The sequence below is a fragment of the Pan paniscus genome, chromosome 1, assembly GCF_029289425.2.
Source record: "Pan paniscus chromosome 1, NHGRI_mPanPan1-v2.0_pri, whole genome shotgun sequence".
NCBI lineage: Eukaryota > Metazoa > Chordata > Mammalia > Primates > Hominidae > Pan > Pan paniscus.
Window position 1 is genome coordinate 128102952 of NC_073249.2, and position 16925 is coordinate 128119876.

General features: G+C 36.0%; 1 protein-coding gene across 6 annotated transcripts in view; it reads left to right on the top strand.

Moving 5' to 3' along the window:
- The window catches only part of PLPPR5 (phospholipid phosphatase related 5), a 111762-nt gene that overhangs the window by 78278 nt on the left and 16559 nt on the right, over positions 1-16925 (top strand). For 2 of the 6 annotated variants that reach the window (XM_034931808.3, XM_008960546.5), the window contains exons 4-5: positions 3787-3963; positions 10915-11049. In XM_034931808.3, coding sequence (XP_034787699.1) covers positions 3787-3963; positions 10915-11049 — 312 coding nt within the window. Of the gene's footprint in view, positions 1-3786; positions 3964-10914; positions 11050-12853; positions 12917-16925 lie in introns of all 6 variants that reach the window. The other 4 variants (XM_003808458.7, XM_034931779.3, XM_034931793.3 and 1 more) reach the window with 3 other exon arrangements.

Genomic DNA, 16925 nt, shown 5'->3' on the forward strand with positions numbered 1-16925 from the left:
TCAGTTCATGTGAAGAAGTCATGGAAGATTCAGTGGACCACAAACACAGTTTGACCAATAATGCTATGAAGTTATTAAAACACACACACACACAAACTAATCAAACCTAGTGCCCTGTTAGATTGCATTAATCAAAGTCATCAAAATCTGGAAATCAGTTTAAAGATAATCCAATCCTAACTTGACTATGAGATACAAATCAATGAGTTAAGACTATAGGGTGCAGTCTGGAAAAATCTCAACTGCACTCTGGGCTGGTCAGTTGTAGTGGGCACCGGTTTGCTTAATTTTGGGCTGTACTCTTTGAGGGAAGTACTAACAGATGTCAAAAGCACTAGAGTGTGCAGAGTGCTGAGGGATCTGGCCACTGAGTTATTCCCATACTGAGGGGAATTGAGGCTGTTTGATCTGTAGAAAAGAGGCGAACAGTAAAAGAATACGTATAATCATCTGCAAATAAACAATTAGTGGATGTCTTTAGGGCTAAATAGCATAAGAAAAGGGTGAAAGAAGCATGAAGACAAGAGAAAGAAAAAGGTTCTCCAAAAGCTAGGCCACAATGAATAGCCTAGACTTGGCTTCTATGTCCTCACTCTAGTGAAGGAAACAATGAAAATAAATTATAACCATACATTGTGGCCAGTGTTCTCAGATGAGGAACAAGGTGCTTTGAGAACACACAGGAGGATTGTGTATGTTGTCTAGGACACCTTTCCCCCACCATTTCCCTTTTGCCTGGAACTCTCATGCTCATTCTTCAGGATCTAACCATAGATGCCTCCTCTTTGAAGGAACCTAGCACAGCCTCTGATGCATAGTAGGTGCTTAATAAATATTTGTGTTTTTTAATTTCCATTTATTTTTGTAATAGCATTGTTTTATTATTAATAATAGTTCAGTGTTTTCTCAATTTACACAAAAAAGGATGTATATTATAACAAGTGAGTCAATGCATATTACAGACTAATAGGACATTATGATTATATTTTAGTAAAAGCAAACAAGTAAGCAAAACCTTTTTATATGTGTGTTAATTATTCTATATATTTGTATAAGCAAAGAGAAAAAGTGTAGAAGAATATACACCAGGCTCTTAACAGGGAGCAAATGATCAGCTTTGGCTTTCTGCATCTTAGTGCTAATGGATATTTGTGGAATGGATGAATAAGCTCTGCTAATAATGATTAAATGGATTGGCCTGCGAGATAGTGAGCATCTACTGACCCTAGAGGACTGAGTGAATACCATCCTGCTCAAATCACACACCCTGCTGTTTGTATTTTATTTTAGCTACATTTTGACATCTGGTTAACCTAGATGGTTTCATAAGTGAATTAAAAACCAAGAGAGCATAAATAATCAATTCCTGTTCTGTATCCAACATGCTTAATAGATTATTATGCCATAATTTCCTCTTCTGCAAATTAAGAATAATAGACTTTCTGTAAGGATAACACAATTAGACTGGCTAAAAAGGCACTTATGTTCATAAAGTACTAAAAAGTTGCTGAGTACAAGTGAAAGCTCTCTTAATTTTTCTTTTGTAACATCCATGCCAACTGATTATTCTGCAGAAAAATTTGTACATTATAAAGCACTGCTATGATCTACTTTAAAGTTAAATATATAACCCTTGAAATTCACATAACCCTTGAAATTCAGCCACTGTCCACTCTCCACTCTGATGGAGGGAAAAGCCAAATACCAGGCTATTCCTAAAATAGAAGCTTTTTCATGAGTTTGCATTGTGGCTAGACTGTCTATGGGCTCCTTATGAACCTTGCTTGAGTCATTAGGGCAATTTAACGATCAACTCGACATTCAAGAGAAACTTCACAGGGATGTAGCCCAAGCCCACATTTTACTATGGGCTCATACAACTTGGGCAAGTAAGGGCCGGACTGTATCTGAGATGGCCTTCGGGGGTGAGGGAAAGGCAAATGTTTTCTGAAGCCATATAGATTCTGTAGGGTATTTTGCACAAGGACCACACACTATTTCCCACTTCCCCCTAATAGCAGAGCATAGATGTAGCCTTACTCCTATGATTCTATGGTGGCCTCCTTTCTCCTGTCTTTAGTTTCTGACTGTCTTGCATTCACTGGTACTCAACTTATGCTCATTGGCCATTTCCTCCAGGCAAGAAATCAATGAAAAAGAAAGGAAGATTAGGAGATACCTAAGTGCCTTCCCTGTACTTTCCATTTACACCTGTCTTTTCTCAACAGTGCCACCACAATCATCAAATTGTGTACTCTTCATAATAAGCTTTATCTTGATTCAGTTTTTAACCTATAAAATGGAGGTAATAATGATACCTAACTTCAATGATTGTTTTGAAGATTGAATAAGTAATTTGTTAATAAAATGCTTAGAACATTGCCATGAAGAGCAATCACTCATTAAATGGTAGCTATAATTGATATTAGCAGTATTAATATTATTCAATTATCATCCCACATTTATTTTGTCTCAATGAGGACAGAATATCTTGAGTGTTAACAGATGTAAAGAAATGCAAAAGTAAGAAATAATTAACCAGCCTTATAGCTGTGTTAAAGAAAACCTCACAAGAAGCCTGAATTTCCCTGTCTATTCATACGCACTCGTCATACAAGGAGTTACTCAATTAGCTGCTTCACTGAAACCTGAAGTGATGTGATAGCCTGGCCTTGTTATTCATGTGGGCAGAACTCTTTAACACATTCTCTCAGAATGGCAAAAGCATCGTTTTCTCTTTCTCATCTCTTCCTGTTCCCCTCTCATGTATACTTATCCTCCATAACTGAAATTTTCAAGCTTTTCCAAGCACAGTCTTAGACACACAGACCCAGCTCCGAAGGTCACAGGCCAAGATGGAGACAGTTCAGCTCCCCCTGCCCCAGAGTATTGAGACCTGGGATGGATTGTAAAAGGCTAGAACTTGGCTAGAGAGATGCCTTGTATCACTTGGACTGCTTACATATTTATACAGACCCTTTTGGCTATTTTTTTTTTCTGGGCAGTTTGCAGCCCTTGTAGCTGACAAAAGGGGCTGTATAGAGAAGATAATTACTGGATTTCATAGTGTTCTAAAATGGCAGGTATGAACTAAAAACTTAAATTCTCATTTTGGTTTACTCTCTTAGGCAGACATCTGCCTACTTAAGTGTTTTATTTTCCTAATTCTGGCTGATAAAATGTAGTTAAACAAAGTAATTTCACAATTTCATTTAACAACATGAAAGCAACTTCGGCATTGCATTGAATCTTAAAGTCTTCCTTCAAAGTAACATCTGTTTGGTAGAAATCTATTCCACTTTATTTTTTCTAGCTATATTCATAATGCTGGTTTTTATCAAGTATGCGTCCTCTAAATATGGCATACACAAATGGAAACATTAAAGACACTTAAACACTTCATCAGTTTCCCCCTTCTAATAATATTGTTGAGGTTGATCTAAAATGAAAATTCAGATAAAACAAGAACGGAGACAGTAAGAATAAAAAGAAAACAAGACAATTGGACTATCTGTGCTTGGTGTTTCTAGATGATTAATAACGTTATGCTAAGAATTGGCCATTTGTAAGAGATTGCCATATGAGGTAAGTAAAATGAAATAATTGCTACTCTTGAATTCTGCTTTTAAGAAACTGATTTCAAAAACTTCATAAACTCCAGTTAATGATTTGAATCATACAGGCATATATATGTCTATAAATATATGTTTGTACATACACATAATATGCTATGCTAATAAAGGAAATACCTTCATGAAAAGTCATTTCTTTTATTGAATGTTTCAGATGTACATCACCAACACAATCAAAGCCAAGGGAACCAGACTTGCTAAGCCAGTTCTATGCTTGGGCTTAATGTGTTTGGCATTTCTTACTGGACTCAACAGAGTAGCAGAATATCGAAATCATTGGTCAGATGTTATAGCAGGCTTTCTGGTTGGAATATCTATAGCAGTATTTCTGGTAAGTACAAATTTATTTATATATCATTGGGTTTTTAATTAACTTGCATAATCACCTATGAGAAAATACAAGTGTGAATCACTGGGTTTGTCTAAATGTAGTATATCAAACAAATCATTCATTTAAGTATATAAAACAAATCATTTAAGTCATTCATTTCTTCCTCATCCCCCATTTGTTCTGCCACAAGTCAGGTTTGGGGATGAAAAAAATACAAATCCTATATTTAAAGTTAAACAACATATTTTCATATAAAATAGAGCTGGCCTAAAAACATACTGTCCCTCCCAAATAGTTTTTAAGACTGGGTAAAAACTGCCTATAATATTTTTTAAGGATTTATAACAAACTTTATATAAATCCTTAAAAAATGTTATAGGCGAGTTTCAGGACTGGTTTGGATATTTTTTAAAGATTCCTCAGGGAAGTTGGCATGCTGGGGTATTGAGAGAACCCCAAAGTCCCCTAGTGCGTCCCTGCTGTACTCTCCTTGAGCCTCCATGTCCCAGTGCTAGCAGGTCAGCCTCACCTGTGAGATGAGGCATTTTACATCAGTAACTAAAAACTCATGAATAGTTTCCAAGACCATACCATGTCAAATCATATTTCACCGCATAGTGAAGAGCATACACAGTGACTTCTCATGAAGTAAGCATTCCATTTATACTCTTATTATAAAATCTTCTAGGACTATTTCCATAGGTTTTGGTTGTTGGAAAATGTATTTTAGTCTGACTTTAGAATTCATCATTATTTATTTAACCAGAGGCAATAGTCAAGGGTTTGTATGCATTTCTAAGTATTTTTCTGACTTATTATCAGTACCAGATACTTACTGTTGTTTATACCATAAAATCTGATTATACTCTTAAAGTATAGTATAAGTTGTGAGTGTATAACATTTTATAAGTATGAGTATATAATAAACAGCCTGAACTTCCCTCTATTCATGTGCACTAATCATTATCAGTATATCACATTTTACCCAAATGAAACAATGTGTAGACTATGAATCAAAACATATTTTTGCATTGACACATTATAATTTAAAAAATACTTTATGTCCATTTTGATTACATTTAAATTGCCCTTACATGTAACTTAACTTTATTAGCCTCATTTTACTAGTTAATAATCAGTACGCAAACACTTCAGTGAATCTTTCCAGCTACCAAATGTTGAAACATAATTTATGTACTGGGCATTTTAAATAAGTTATTTCCTCTAGAATCTCCTGCGGTAAAGTAGTCACCATGACCTCATCCTGTGCTGCTTTTTTTTTTTTTTTTTTTTTGGTGATACCACTCTCTGTGATTCCCAAGGTCCCTGGGAGACTTAGACTCAACCTTCTGTCTTTCCTGGAGATATCCTGTAGCCTCGTGAGAACTAGGGCCCTGGCTTGAACCAAAAACTTTTTTTTTTTTGCATTCACTCACCACAGTTGAAACTGGTTAATATTCAAAAAGCAAAACCAACAACAAACTTTACATAAATCCTTAAAAAATATTATAGGCAAAGCCAAGAGCATACAAGTAGCCAAAATTTCAAAGCACTAGTGTCAGATGCAACTGTGTTTCAGCTCTGTGGGTCCATAACATCTTCACTGGCATCTCATCAGCCTTCTTGTTTATCTGTGGCTATTGCCACCTTCCCTATACTTCCAGTGAACACCTTACCTTACAAGGCCAACCTCAGAATGCTGGTGCCTTCCAAGTCGCTTCCCTGTCTGGTGAATGTTGAGCTGAGCTCTGGATCCCCCTTGAGCTCAAGACCCTCCAATTGCACATGTTGAGAACGTTTCATGATAGCCCTTTGAACATTCCCGTACTCTCAGGAAAATGACTTCATGAAAGGATTATATGTAAAAACTGCCTATATAATAACTAAAAATGCATTTATGCATTCATTCACAACCATTTATGAATGTGAATGCCTATAGGTATATTTAAATGTGGCTAAATAACAGCCTCCCTAAAGGATCATTATAAGGCTCTATAAAGGTTAAACAAAATAGTGCATGTTCAGCTAATGAGTGACATGAATGACTGGAAAAAGTTCCATAAACTATAGTTTGCTTCCTCTCGGTCCCTGTTAACCTACGTAAGATTTGTGTTTTGAAAATGTATTTGCAGGACAATAAGACAAAGTTGAGGATAGAAGAGATGGGTTATGAAGAACCAGGGAAACAGGATGGTGCAAATTGGCCCTCAGTGGCACAAAGAGGGAGGATATCCATCATGTCCTCCAGGATATTTAGGAGGTGGAATGGTTTGGAGCCTGGTGGAACATGGAAGGTAGTGTGGACGAGGCACAGGGAGCCTTCTATGATGATTCCCAGTTTTCTCATTTGGGAAACTCAACACATTTATTCTAAGCAGTAACTCCAGCTCTGGCCTGTAATATGTTGTAATATCCTAGGGTGTTTCTAATTATCTTGCAGTGTGTGCAGAATTCTAAAGTGATGCCAAAATAAAATTAATGCTAATCTACTCCAGGTCTCTATGTCTCAGTTAAAGGAACCCAGACCACCCAGTCACCCAGACTCAATGCCTAACATTTGCCTTTGGCTCCTTCTCCTGTTTCATTCCACACACCAGTGATTCATTTAGGCCAGGTTCATTTCCACTATAAAAATATTTCTTCCGTGTCTTGTATCTTTGCTCTCTGACCATAACTTTTGAATTGTAGACATTATTGCTTCTTACTAAAATAGTGAGGCCTTCCCTGAACCATGTTTAAAATGACTTCTCCTCCTTGAGGATTCCTTTCCTTATTCCTTACTTTACTTTTCTACAAAGGATATTCCAACTTTTAATATGTAATATTAATTAATGTGTAATAAATTACTGTGGAGTATACCATATGGAGCATTTTTGGTTTTGCTTTGCTATCAATCCCACTAGAATGTAAGCTCCCTGTGAAGTCTTTTTCTTTGTTTTGTTCACAGCATATCCCCAATAACTAGAACAAGGTCTGGTACAGAGGAAGTACTGAATAAATATATGACGAATGAATTAATACATGAAAGAATGATTAAAGAATTTTTTATTTACTTCCCAGAGTTCTTTTAAGGATTAAGTGAAATCACACATGTAAGAAGTGAAGCCTAGTGCAGACAAGACACTGAATACCACAGTCTTCACGTTTGATGACTATATTCAAACCCTTTACACATTTGAGATTTGGCTCAGACAAGATCCAATTTCCCCAGGAAGTTTCCCTGATTGGCTGATTTTTCCATTTTTTCCTGAATTTCTACCACTCTTTCAGTCTGTCCTCTTATAATTTAATAAGGAATTATGTGCTGTGTTAATTATATTACTCTTATCTCATGGGCATTTTGTTTCAGGTTAGAGAGCAGAATCACCATACTTAGCAAAATACAAGGCAAATACTATTTGAACAATATTTTTAGATTGATTGTGATATTTATGACAGTGTCAGGCAGAATAGCTCAAGTTTATTGAGCCACAAAAATAGTTTGTCATGTTATCATACACAACAATAATAGTTATTGTGCTCTTTACTACATTAATGCAATTAACCCTCAGAACAGCTCAGTGAAATGTTTTTATTGTCTTCATTTTGCAGGTTTAAAAAAATTGAAGCCTGATTATATAAAGTAACTTGCCCATGTTTACAAAGTTAGTAACTGAGAGATCCAGGATTATGATCCAGACCAGTTTGACCCCAAAGCCCATGCACTTAACCCCATGCAATAATGATGTTTCATTTGCCACAAAGAGTGAAAATGAAAAAGAATGGATCAGATTAAGTTATCATCACGACAGGAAAAAGAAAATATATATGTAGTGATGACTTACTCATATCATCTTGGTAGGAGAGAATAGAATTACAAGAATTATACACGCGGAAGTCACTAATGTGAAACCAGAACGTCTGAAAGCAAAGTAACGTTAAATTATATAAGCACATCAGAAAATTTGAGAATTTCTGTCCTAGATGCTTGCTCATTCATTAATCTGATCCCTCACTGTGACAGTGGGAACACAGCAGTGAGCAAAAAAGAGCATCTTTGCATTTGTGGAACTTGGAAGAGACACATCAATCAAAGTATTACTTTAAATGATGTTTAATTTCATACTAAGTGCTCTGATAAAAATAATCACAGCTCCATGTGAGCAAAAAGCAAACAAACAAAAACAAAATAAACCATCCCAGCTAGGAGTTCAAGGAAGGCATCCATGAGGAAGTGAAGCTGAGATGAGATATCATGGCTGAGTTAGGTATGGCATCCAAAGACAGTGGAGGTGAGGAGTATCTAAACAGCAGGAAGTGAAAGGTAACAGAAAGTGTTTTGAAAACAGAGAAGGAAGGCTGCAAAAGTGGGGCTGGGCCAGAGTTTACACATTAAGAAAAACGGAAAGCCAAGCCATGAATGGCTTTAAGGGGGTAACATAATCCAGTTTGCATTTGGAAAGATCATTCTCACATTATGGTGGAAATAGAGGGGCCAAGATTAGATTTAGAGAGATAGTTTAGAAAGCTGTGTAGGAATCCAGGCAACAGGTGGTAGTTGCTTCGTTTTTGGAGTTGGTGGAGGAGATAAAATGAAGCAAATATAAGAAATCAAGATATTTAGGTACCAAGATATTTGGAAAGTAACATTGAGCAGATTCAGTAACTGGTCAAGTATAAGAGGTGTAAAGGATTAATTCAAGTTTTTAGCCTTGTGAATCTGTATTGGGGCAGAGGTGGGTGTTGGGGGGTGGGGTGGCATGTTGCCTTTCCTTGAATGTGTCCAGAGAAGAGATCAAGTTTGGAGTGGGTGCTGGAGGGGGCAGATCTTGAGTTTAGTTTTGAGTAGTTGTTAAATTGTCATACCTTTGCCAGCCAAAGAAATGACGTTAACTTAGTGATCTATTGCAACCTCTTCGTTTTCTAATTGATAAAACTGAGACTCAGAGAACTGTCTGAGAATGTATAGACTCAGGCATGCTCAGGATCAAAAACTATGTCCCTCACTTTTTCTTATCACCATTTTTACAAACAAGACCTCTGTTACATATCGTAAATGTTAGCAGACAAGACTTATTAAATATTGGAATATAACTCTACAGAGGATTAGGTAATTTCTTTCCTAATAATTAAAATACTAAGAGTAAGAAGAATAATCATCGTTATTATTGTTGGCCAAAATTCTTGATTATATCCTTTGTATTTTAGAGCAGTGGTCAGTCAGCCAACTGCAGCTCACAGACCAAATTTGATCTGCTGCCTATCTTTGTAAAGAAAGTTATATTTGAATATTGACACTCGCATTTGTTTATAAACTGTCCGTGGCTATTTTTGCACCAAAAAGGCGGAGTTGAATAGTTGCTGCAAAGGTTGTAAGGCTGCAAAGCCAAAAATATTTACTGTCTTCCTTTTACAGACAAAATTTGCTTACCTTATCTCTAGAACAATCAGTATCTGTTAGACCTTTGTGGGGTCATGAAGCTGGTAACATCATGAGGTAGTAACTTTATCAAGTATCCATCTCCAAGCCCTTACTGTCCCTTACTTTAAAGATCTTTAAAGTGGCAACTACAAAGTTGAGGTATCAAATTATCAGGCTTTGATCTATGTTTCTAATCTGTAGTTCTTCTGGGAAGTGGAAGGATAAGAAATCTATAACAATTTGCAAAGAAGTATTTTTCTGACATAAAATCTCAGTAGGTGTTATTATTTTGTAGATTTGTAAATTTTACTTAAAAACTGGAAAGCAACCAAGATCTAATTGATCTAATTGGCCTTTGAAGATATTCAGTAATGAACTCTACGAAAGAAAAGGCTTTTCAGTGTAGCATTTGTGAAAATATGAAATGTAAATGTATAATTATATATTAAGTACTTACTTTACAAAATGAATGTTAGGTTATAGCTGCAAATGAGGCCTGTATTTTGATTTGTAATAGAATATGAAACACAGAAAATAAAACTCAAGAATACCTTTACCAAGAATACCTTGTATATTGTGTAAGCAAACAGTAGCAAATAATCTTCCTGGTATGTTTAATTCATTATTTCTTAAATATGATTCACCTGCATTAGAAGCTTCTCGAATGCATTTTTGAAGTGCCAACTCCTAGGCCCCATTCTTCATTTACTAAATCAGAATCTTTAGGGGAGGGCTTAGGAATATGCATTTTTAACAATGCCAAAAATGTATTTTTATGCGCATTAAGGATGAGAACCTCTGGTTTAGTTCAAATTCTGTCACCTGTGAGATATAATCCATTGAAACAAGGGTCAATTTTCTTTTCTTTTTTTTTTTTTAGAACATCAGGCTTTTTATTTTTTATTTTTAAATTTTATTATTATTGTACTTTTAGGGTACATGTGCACAACGTGCAGGTTACATATGTATACATGTTTTATGCAGAGGGTTTTCTATTTCAGTGGTAGCCCCAGTAAGCTATTGTTGGATTGCCAAGTATATATGGGACACAATAATAGACGATAAACTAGGTTAATTAAGGGATGCTGCTAAATTAGAGAGTACCAATTGTAGAAGGTTTATTATGAATATAATGATACTGAAGCAATGAAAAACAATTAGCATTTAAATTAAGTTGTAGAATAGCCATATTAGGAAAAGGTTAGCTTGCTATGAATTTTTATAAGGTTATGGTGTTATGATTGATTTGAGCATTGACTATACTTCAATGTAATGAAAATTTTCGAATAATAAAATTGTCATAATTAAGTGAGCTACATATTAACTGATGAGTTTTCTTAAACATATCTGCATTGGAGTAGCTATTAAAATTTATACAATAAACTTTACAATAAATGAATATAATAAATCTGGATATAAATTCATATACGTGTAACATTTAAGTAATTTTAATACTTTCTTACATGCTTAGATTTATTAAGCTCCTCAAAAGGCTGAAAGTCACAGTGAGCACAGTTTGCTTTAACTGTAATTGTTTTCTGAAATTTTAGGTTGTGTGCGTGGTGAATAATTTCAAAGGAAGACAAGCAGAAAATGAGCATATACACATGGATAATCTGGCACAGATGCCAATGATCAGCATTCCTCGAGTAGAAAGTCCTTTGGAAAAGGTAACATCTGTACAGGTGATTCACAATTTAAATTCTAAATTATAATAACTAGAGCAAATGAATCATTATTCCTGTATGTATATCTGGAGCATGTCCACAGAGTTTATGTTGATTTACTTAGTGTAATGTGATATTTAGCAAGAATTTAGCCACTAAAGAGATAATCATAGAAAAATATATATCACATTTAAAAAATCTGTTTGTAGGCCGGTCACAATGGCTCACACCTGGCCTGTAATCAATCCCAGCTCTTTGGGAGGCCAAGGCAGGCAGATCACTTGAAACCAGGAGTTCAAGACCAGCCTGGCCAACATGGAGAAATCTCATCTTTACCAAAAAAATACAAAAATTAGCTGGGCGTGGTGGCATGCACCTGTAGTCCCAGCTACTTGGGAGGCTGAGGGACCAGAATCACTTGAACCTGGAGGCAAAGGTTGCAATGAGCCAAGATCATGCCACTGCAGTCCAGCTTATGCAACAGAGTGAGACTCCGTATCAAAAAATAAAATATCTGTTTGTCTTCCTCATGCTAAAAGCTGAGGAGTACCTGTGTGTGAAATCCATTTAGTACTTTGCTGTAGTTTCTAAATAAGGAACATTGTGTGCTGGTCTCACACATAGGAACAATAAGATAGTTTTACTTGAGGATATATGCATTTTTTACAAAATATATTCCACATCTTCCATGCTCCATTTATATGAGAAAGTACTCAGCACAATGCCTGGCACACATTCACGGTTCAATAAATATTTGTTGAATCTCAGTGCACAAAGGTCTGACATCAGGAAAACACCAGTCGTGCTCTCCTAATCAGGGAGATTCTGAGACTCCATTGGGCTGAATGCAGCCAGAGGGTAGCACTTGGACTGGTAGGCCAAGGCCTCATTAGGCACGGCAGTGAGCACAGAAACCAAATAAATACTTTTCTTGAGACTTTTGTGAACCACATAGGATAATATTTCCTAAATGCTGGTGCAGTTATGTGCATTTGTAACTAGTTAAATGGTTGCTCTGAGGGCTACTACTGGCTTCTCTTCGGTCCTGTTCAGTTCCACATTTGGTCAATATCTTAGCTGAGGAGTCAGTTACACACTAATCAGGTGTTCTGATTGTGTAAATCTGTGAGAGATAATTAACATATTCAATGAAAGAATAAAAATTCTTCAGTGACTGCAATAAGATACAATTCATAATTAACTAGAAATAAAGGAAACATTTTGTATTTGGATTTTTTTAAAACTTCACGTGTAAGGTAGGGTACATCCAGGTTAATTGCACAAATGAAAAAGGCTTGGGGTGTAATAGGCACCAAGTTAACACGTGTCAACAGCATGATAAGGCTGCCAAAAGAGTTAAATGATCTTAAGGCCCACTTGGGGAAAATGATACCCTGAATGAGGGGATTGATGGTGTGCATTGCTAGGCTCTGGTCAGACCAACTTTGAATATTATGTACTGATCTTGACAACACAGTTTTAAAGTGGGCATTGATAAAATAGTTGACACTCAATAAATATTTGTTAAATGAGTGAATTAATGTCTTTAGGATGTACTCAACATCATGGATTATGAGGGACTGTTGCAGGAACAAAAACATGCTTAAAGAAAACTCATGAAAGAAGCAATAGCTTCCCATAAGAATCTGAAGGGCTCTTGTATGACAGAGGGATGAGATTTGTTCTGGAGGGTGTCTGAGATAACAGTTAGGACAAAACAAAGAAAAGTGAGTGTAAGAAGATAAATAATGGCTAGAAAGAAGAAAAAACTCTGAAAATGAAATGGCTGCCTTAAGAGAGATAAAATTTCCTTTTACTATAGGAATTCCAGAATAGCTAAATAATTACTTGCCCATGATACTTTGGAGAGAATTCAAGCATTCAGGTAAGGATAGAAGTACTTAATAATAATAATATACTAACACTAATAATGACTACCATTTAATGATCATCAGTATGTGTCAAGTCCTGTGCTGATGGTTTATATAAATTCCACAAAATACTTCTGTGCTCTACAAATACAATTTCAGTCCTCACAGCAATTTTTAAACATGAGCCTCATTATAATGGTAAAAACTGCTAATACTCAGTATTCCTTCTCACCTTCTTCCTTTTAGTAATTGAATTCCCTAATTTTAGCTATATTCATGACTGCCCAGCTACAATCTATATTTCCCAGCTTCCCTTGCAGTTAGGTGTAACCATGAGACCAAGTTTAGACAAATGGAATGTCAGCAGAAGGGATAAGTTCAACCTCTGATTTATCTCTTTGAAGACTCTTGCCCTGGACATTCCCTATACCCCTTCTCACCAAATGAAAAAGGTAATGACTGGAGCAACCTTGGAAATCATTTTGTAAGATGACCAATCTATCCTGTAGTCTGGGTCCCTGGATGAGCTTATGGAGCAGATTTCACCCAGCCTAGATGGTTCTGAGAAAGAAGTGAACTACTTTCTCCTCTAAGCCATTGAATTGTTCTAATTTCTTTTCTATAGTGACTTAGCTGATATCCTATTATAATGCATATTCCCATTTTACAGTTAAGAAAACTGAACTTCCAAATGGTTAAGTAATTTGCAAAAGTCCAGATCATTGATAAGCAGCTGAGAAAAATTATACAATGTAATGTTTTGAGACACATACCTATGTAAGAAAATACGTTTAAAAGCTGAATGATCTGTACAAAATTAGGTCTTGTTTAACTTACTAAATAAAGTTTAAAAATAGTAGAATTTAGCCCAGGGATAGTGGTTCATGCTTGTAATCCCAGCGCTTTGGGAGGCTAAGGTGGAAGGATCGCTTGAGGTCAGGATTTCGAGACCATCCTGGGCTGTAACAATAGTGAGACTCCATTTCTACAAAAAATAAAAACTAAAAATTAGCCAGGTGCGGTGGCATGTGCCTGTAGTACTAGAGACTCAGGAGGCTGAGATAGGAGGATTGCTTGAGCCCAGGAGTTCAAGGCTGCAGTGTGCTATGATCACACCACTGTACTCCAGCCTGGGCAACAGATGGAGAACCCATCCCTGACCCCATCTCTAAAAAAAAAAGGGTTGTGAAATATAGGAAGAGATCTTAGACATATTTTGAATAATATGGTCAGGGTAACTATTACAACCTTTTCATTTTGTATACCTCTGAAATTAACTTCAATAATCACTGCCATCTACTTTTTAACATTTATTTGCATGAGTGTTTTTTGGTAGCTTTCTAGTATTGCCAAATATTCATATATATCATTACATCATTGTATCTATTAAATTATTTAAAAGGTTCTTATTGATGTTATGCTAGTTCATTTTTATTTATAGTGAGCTTTGAAATATTAGACAGTAAAAGCAAAAATATTCTATTCATCTATAAATTGTTACAGATGAGTATTCATTAATATATGTATTCATGTACATATTAGGTTAAGTGGCATGTTTCTTTTATTAATTTTTTGGTTCATAACAAATTTATGTGCTCTGTTTTCACTCCGGTAGCTAGGAAATAAAAATGGTTTGAATCTGATTTGGTTTCCCCCTTACTCACTATAGTGCATTGGCACCACACCCTGCTGAGCTCCAGCTTTACTCTCCCATCTTTTTATTCCTGTTCCCAGGCAGAATGCTGTCTGCACAGTGCAAGTTCTGTCCCCTGCACTCACACAGAGCATGGGATGACCACAAGGCCAGGTGCTGAGAATACATCTCAGGCTTGCCTTTGTAACTGTGCTGCTGAGAGGACATGTATTTGTGTTCATCAGGCAGAAAGGGAGGAAGGCTACCACTTAAGGGAAGCCTGCAATAGCTTTCTCTTTGTGTGTGTGATAAGGAGCATTTGGGATAAATACACAGCAGGTCTTTGAATTACATCGTTTCATTCAATATCATCATTTCTTTCTAACACCGATGAGAAAAAAAAAAAACACTCTGGCTAGGGCTGCTGTCTGTGTGGAGTTTGCACATTCTCCCCATATCTGCATGCCTTTTCTACCCTGTTTTCCTCCCACCTCCCTAAGATGTACCTATTAGGTGAAGTGGCATGTTTAAATGGTCCCAGTGTGGGTGAGTGTGATGTGCGCGTGTTAGTGCACCTGCTGTGGGATGGCATCCTGTCCAGGGCTGGTTACTGCCTTGTGCCCTGAGTGGCTATGCTAGGCTCTGGCCACCTGCTACCCTGAACTGAAATAATTGGGCAGATAATTATCATGCTTGTTTTTATTAATTTTTCTTAAATGTATGTATAATCACATTTATTCCAATGTTTTATACTAGAAACATTTTGGTCTTTATTTAGAAGTTTGGTGATGTCTTTATGACCAGAAATATGCCATAGAAACTTAATTCCTGTTTATATCAATTAGCCTATGGTCAAATTGGTTTCATTATACTTCATTCTACTTAAACTTCATTTCCAAGAGCCTGTCAACATCACTGAGTACTCAACTTACTGGATTCATTATGGCTCATACTAGTAAACAAGTAAATGCAAAATTCTTCCCAGTACTTTGATCTTAATAACTGATAGTTGGAGAGTGACATTAGATGTTAAAGCTGGCCCTCTGAAAAAAGTAAGGGAGTCTGGTGTGAAAGTTTGGTCTGCAAGTATGGCCAAGAGTTAGCATTATTATGCCAAGCTGTCATTTTCTGGTTGTCACTTTTGTATGGAGAAGGCAAAGGGTTTCGTTTAGAAGTTATGTACTTATATAACCTTTTATGTTCAAAGTACATGTTTGATAAACTGTAAGCTGCAGTGTAATTATAGTATAGCATCCAAGTATTCTTTATTTTTATGCCAGCAATTTATCCCTTAATTATAGGAGTTTTTCATATAGTTAATTACCATAGTTTATGAGGAAAAGTCCTGATTTTTCTGGAAGACAAGTATAACTGAACATTCATTACATTTGGTTTGTGAAAAGAATTAATCATCTGTGGAAACTGGCCCATTGTATCCCAACGTCCACTAAATATTCAGGTTACTAGTAACTTTTTTATGACTGTTTGTCATATTAAAATATATAAGCTAAAATATATATGAGCAGTGAATTATTAAATCAATGGGATCCAGTACATTGTAGTGTAGTGCTTCTGCTCATAGGTTCTGGATGCAAACTAGCTGAGAATTTTGGATAATTTTGACCTTAGGCAACTCACTTAAATGCTTGGTGATTTGGTTTTCTCTTTCATAAATTGATCATCATATGAGTTCAATAAGTTAATGGTAAAAGCACTTAAACTGTGTCTGGTACCAGTGAAACCCTTAATAATCATAACTATAATTATTATTTAACAGCTAAGATGGATGAGGTAAATCAAAACATGGAAAGTTTTCCAATATATATCAGAAAGTTTTTTTTAAAAAAGACTTTATATGTATATTAAATGTATATATAATAAAATCAATTATGCAAAATACCATCTATTTATCTTTAGTAGTATAGAAAGGAACATGTGGATGAGAGAAACAAAGAAAAGAAAAGAATAAAGAACATAAAGAAGGAAGGGAAGGGGGGGGAAGGGAGGGGAAGGGAGGGAAAGGGAAGGGAGGGGAGGGGAGGGGGGAACAGACACCAGTCAGAGCAATGCTTAAACTTAAGGAGGCAACTGAGGTTAGTGGACCATGACCTTATCCACATTCCTGACCCTTCCTTCCTCCCTCCGCCCCTCCTTCCCTTCCTTCCTTTCTTCTTTCCTTTCTTCCTTCCTTCTTTTCCTTCTTTCTACAATGAAATACTATACTATTCCTGAATAATTTTATGACTGAAAATCATTATCTTTTAAAAATTTGTTCAATTATTTAAGCTGCTCTCTAAGGAGGTTCCAGTGCTTCCTCATTGGATTGACTGCTGATATGTTCAGATTGACAAAAGGCCCTCAGAAAAACTCCCCCAGGGTAATTTAAAACC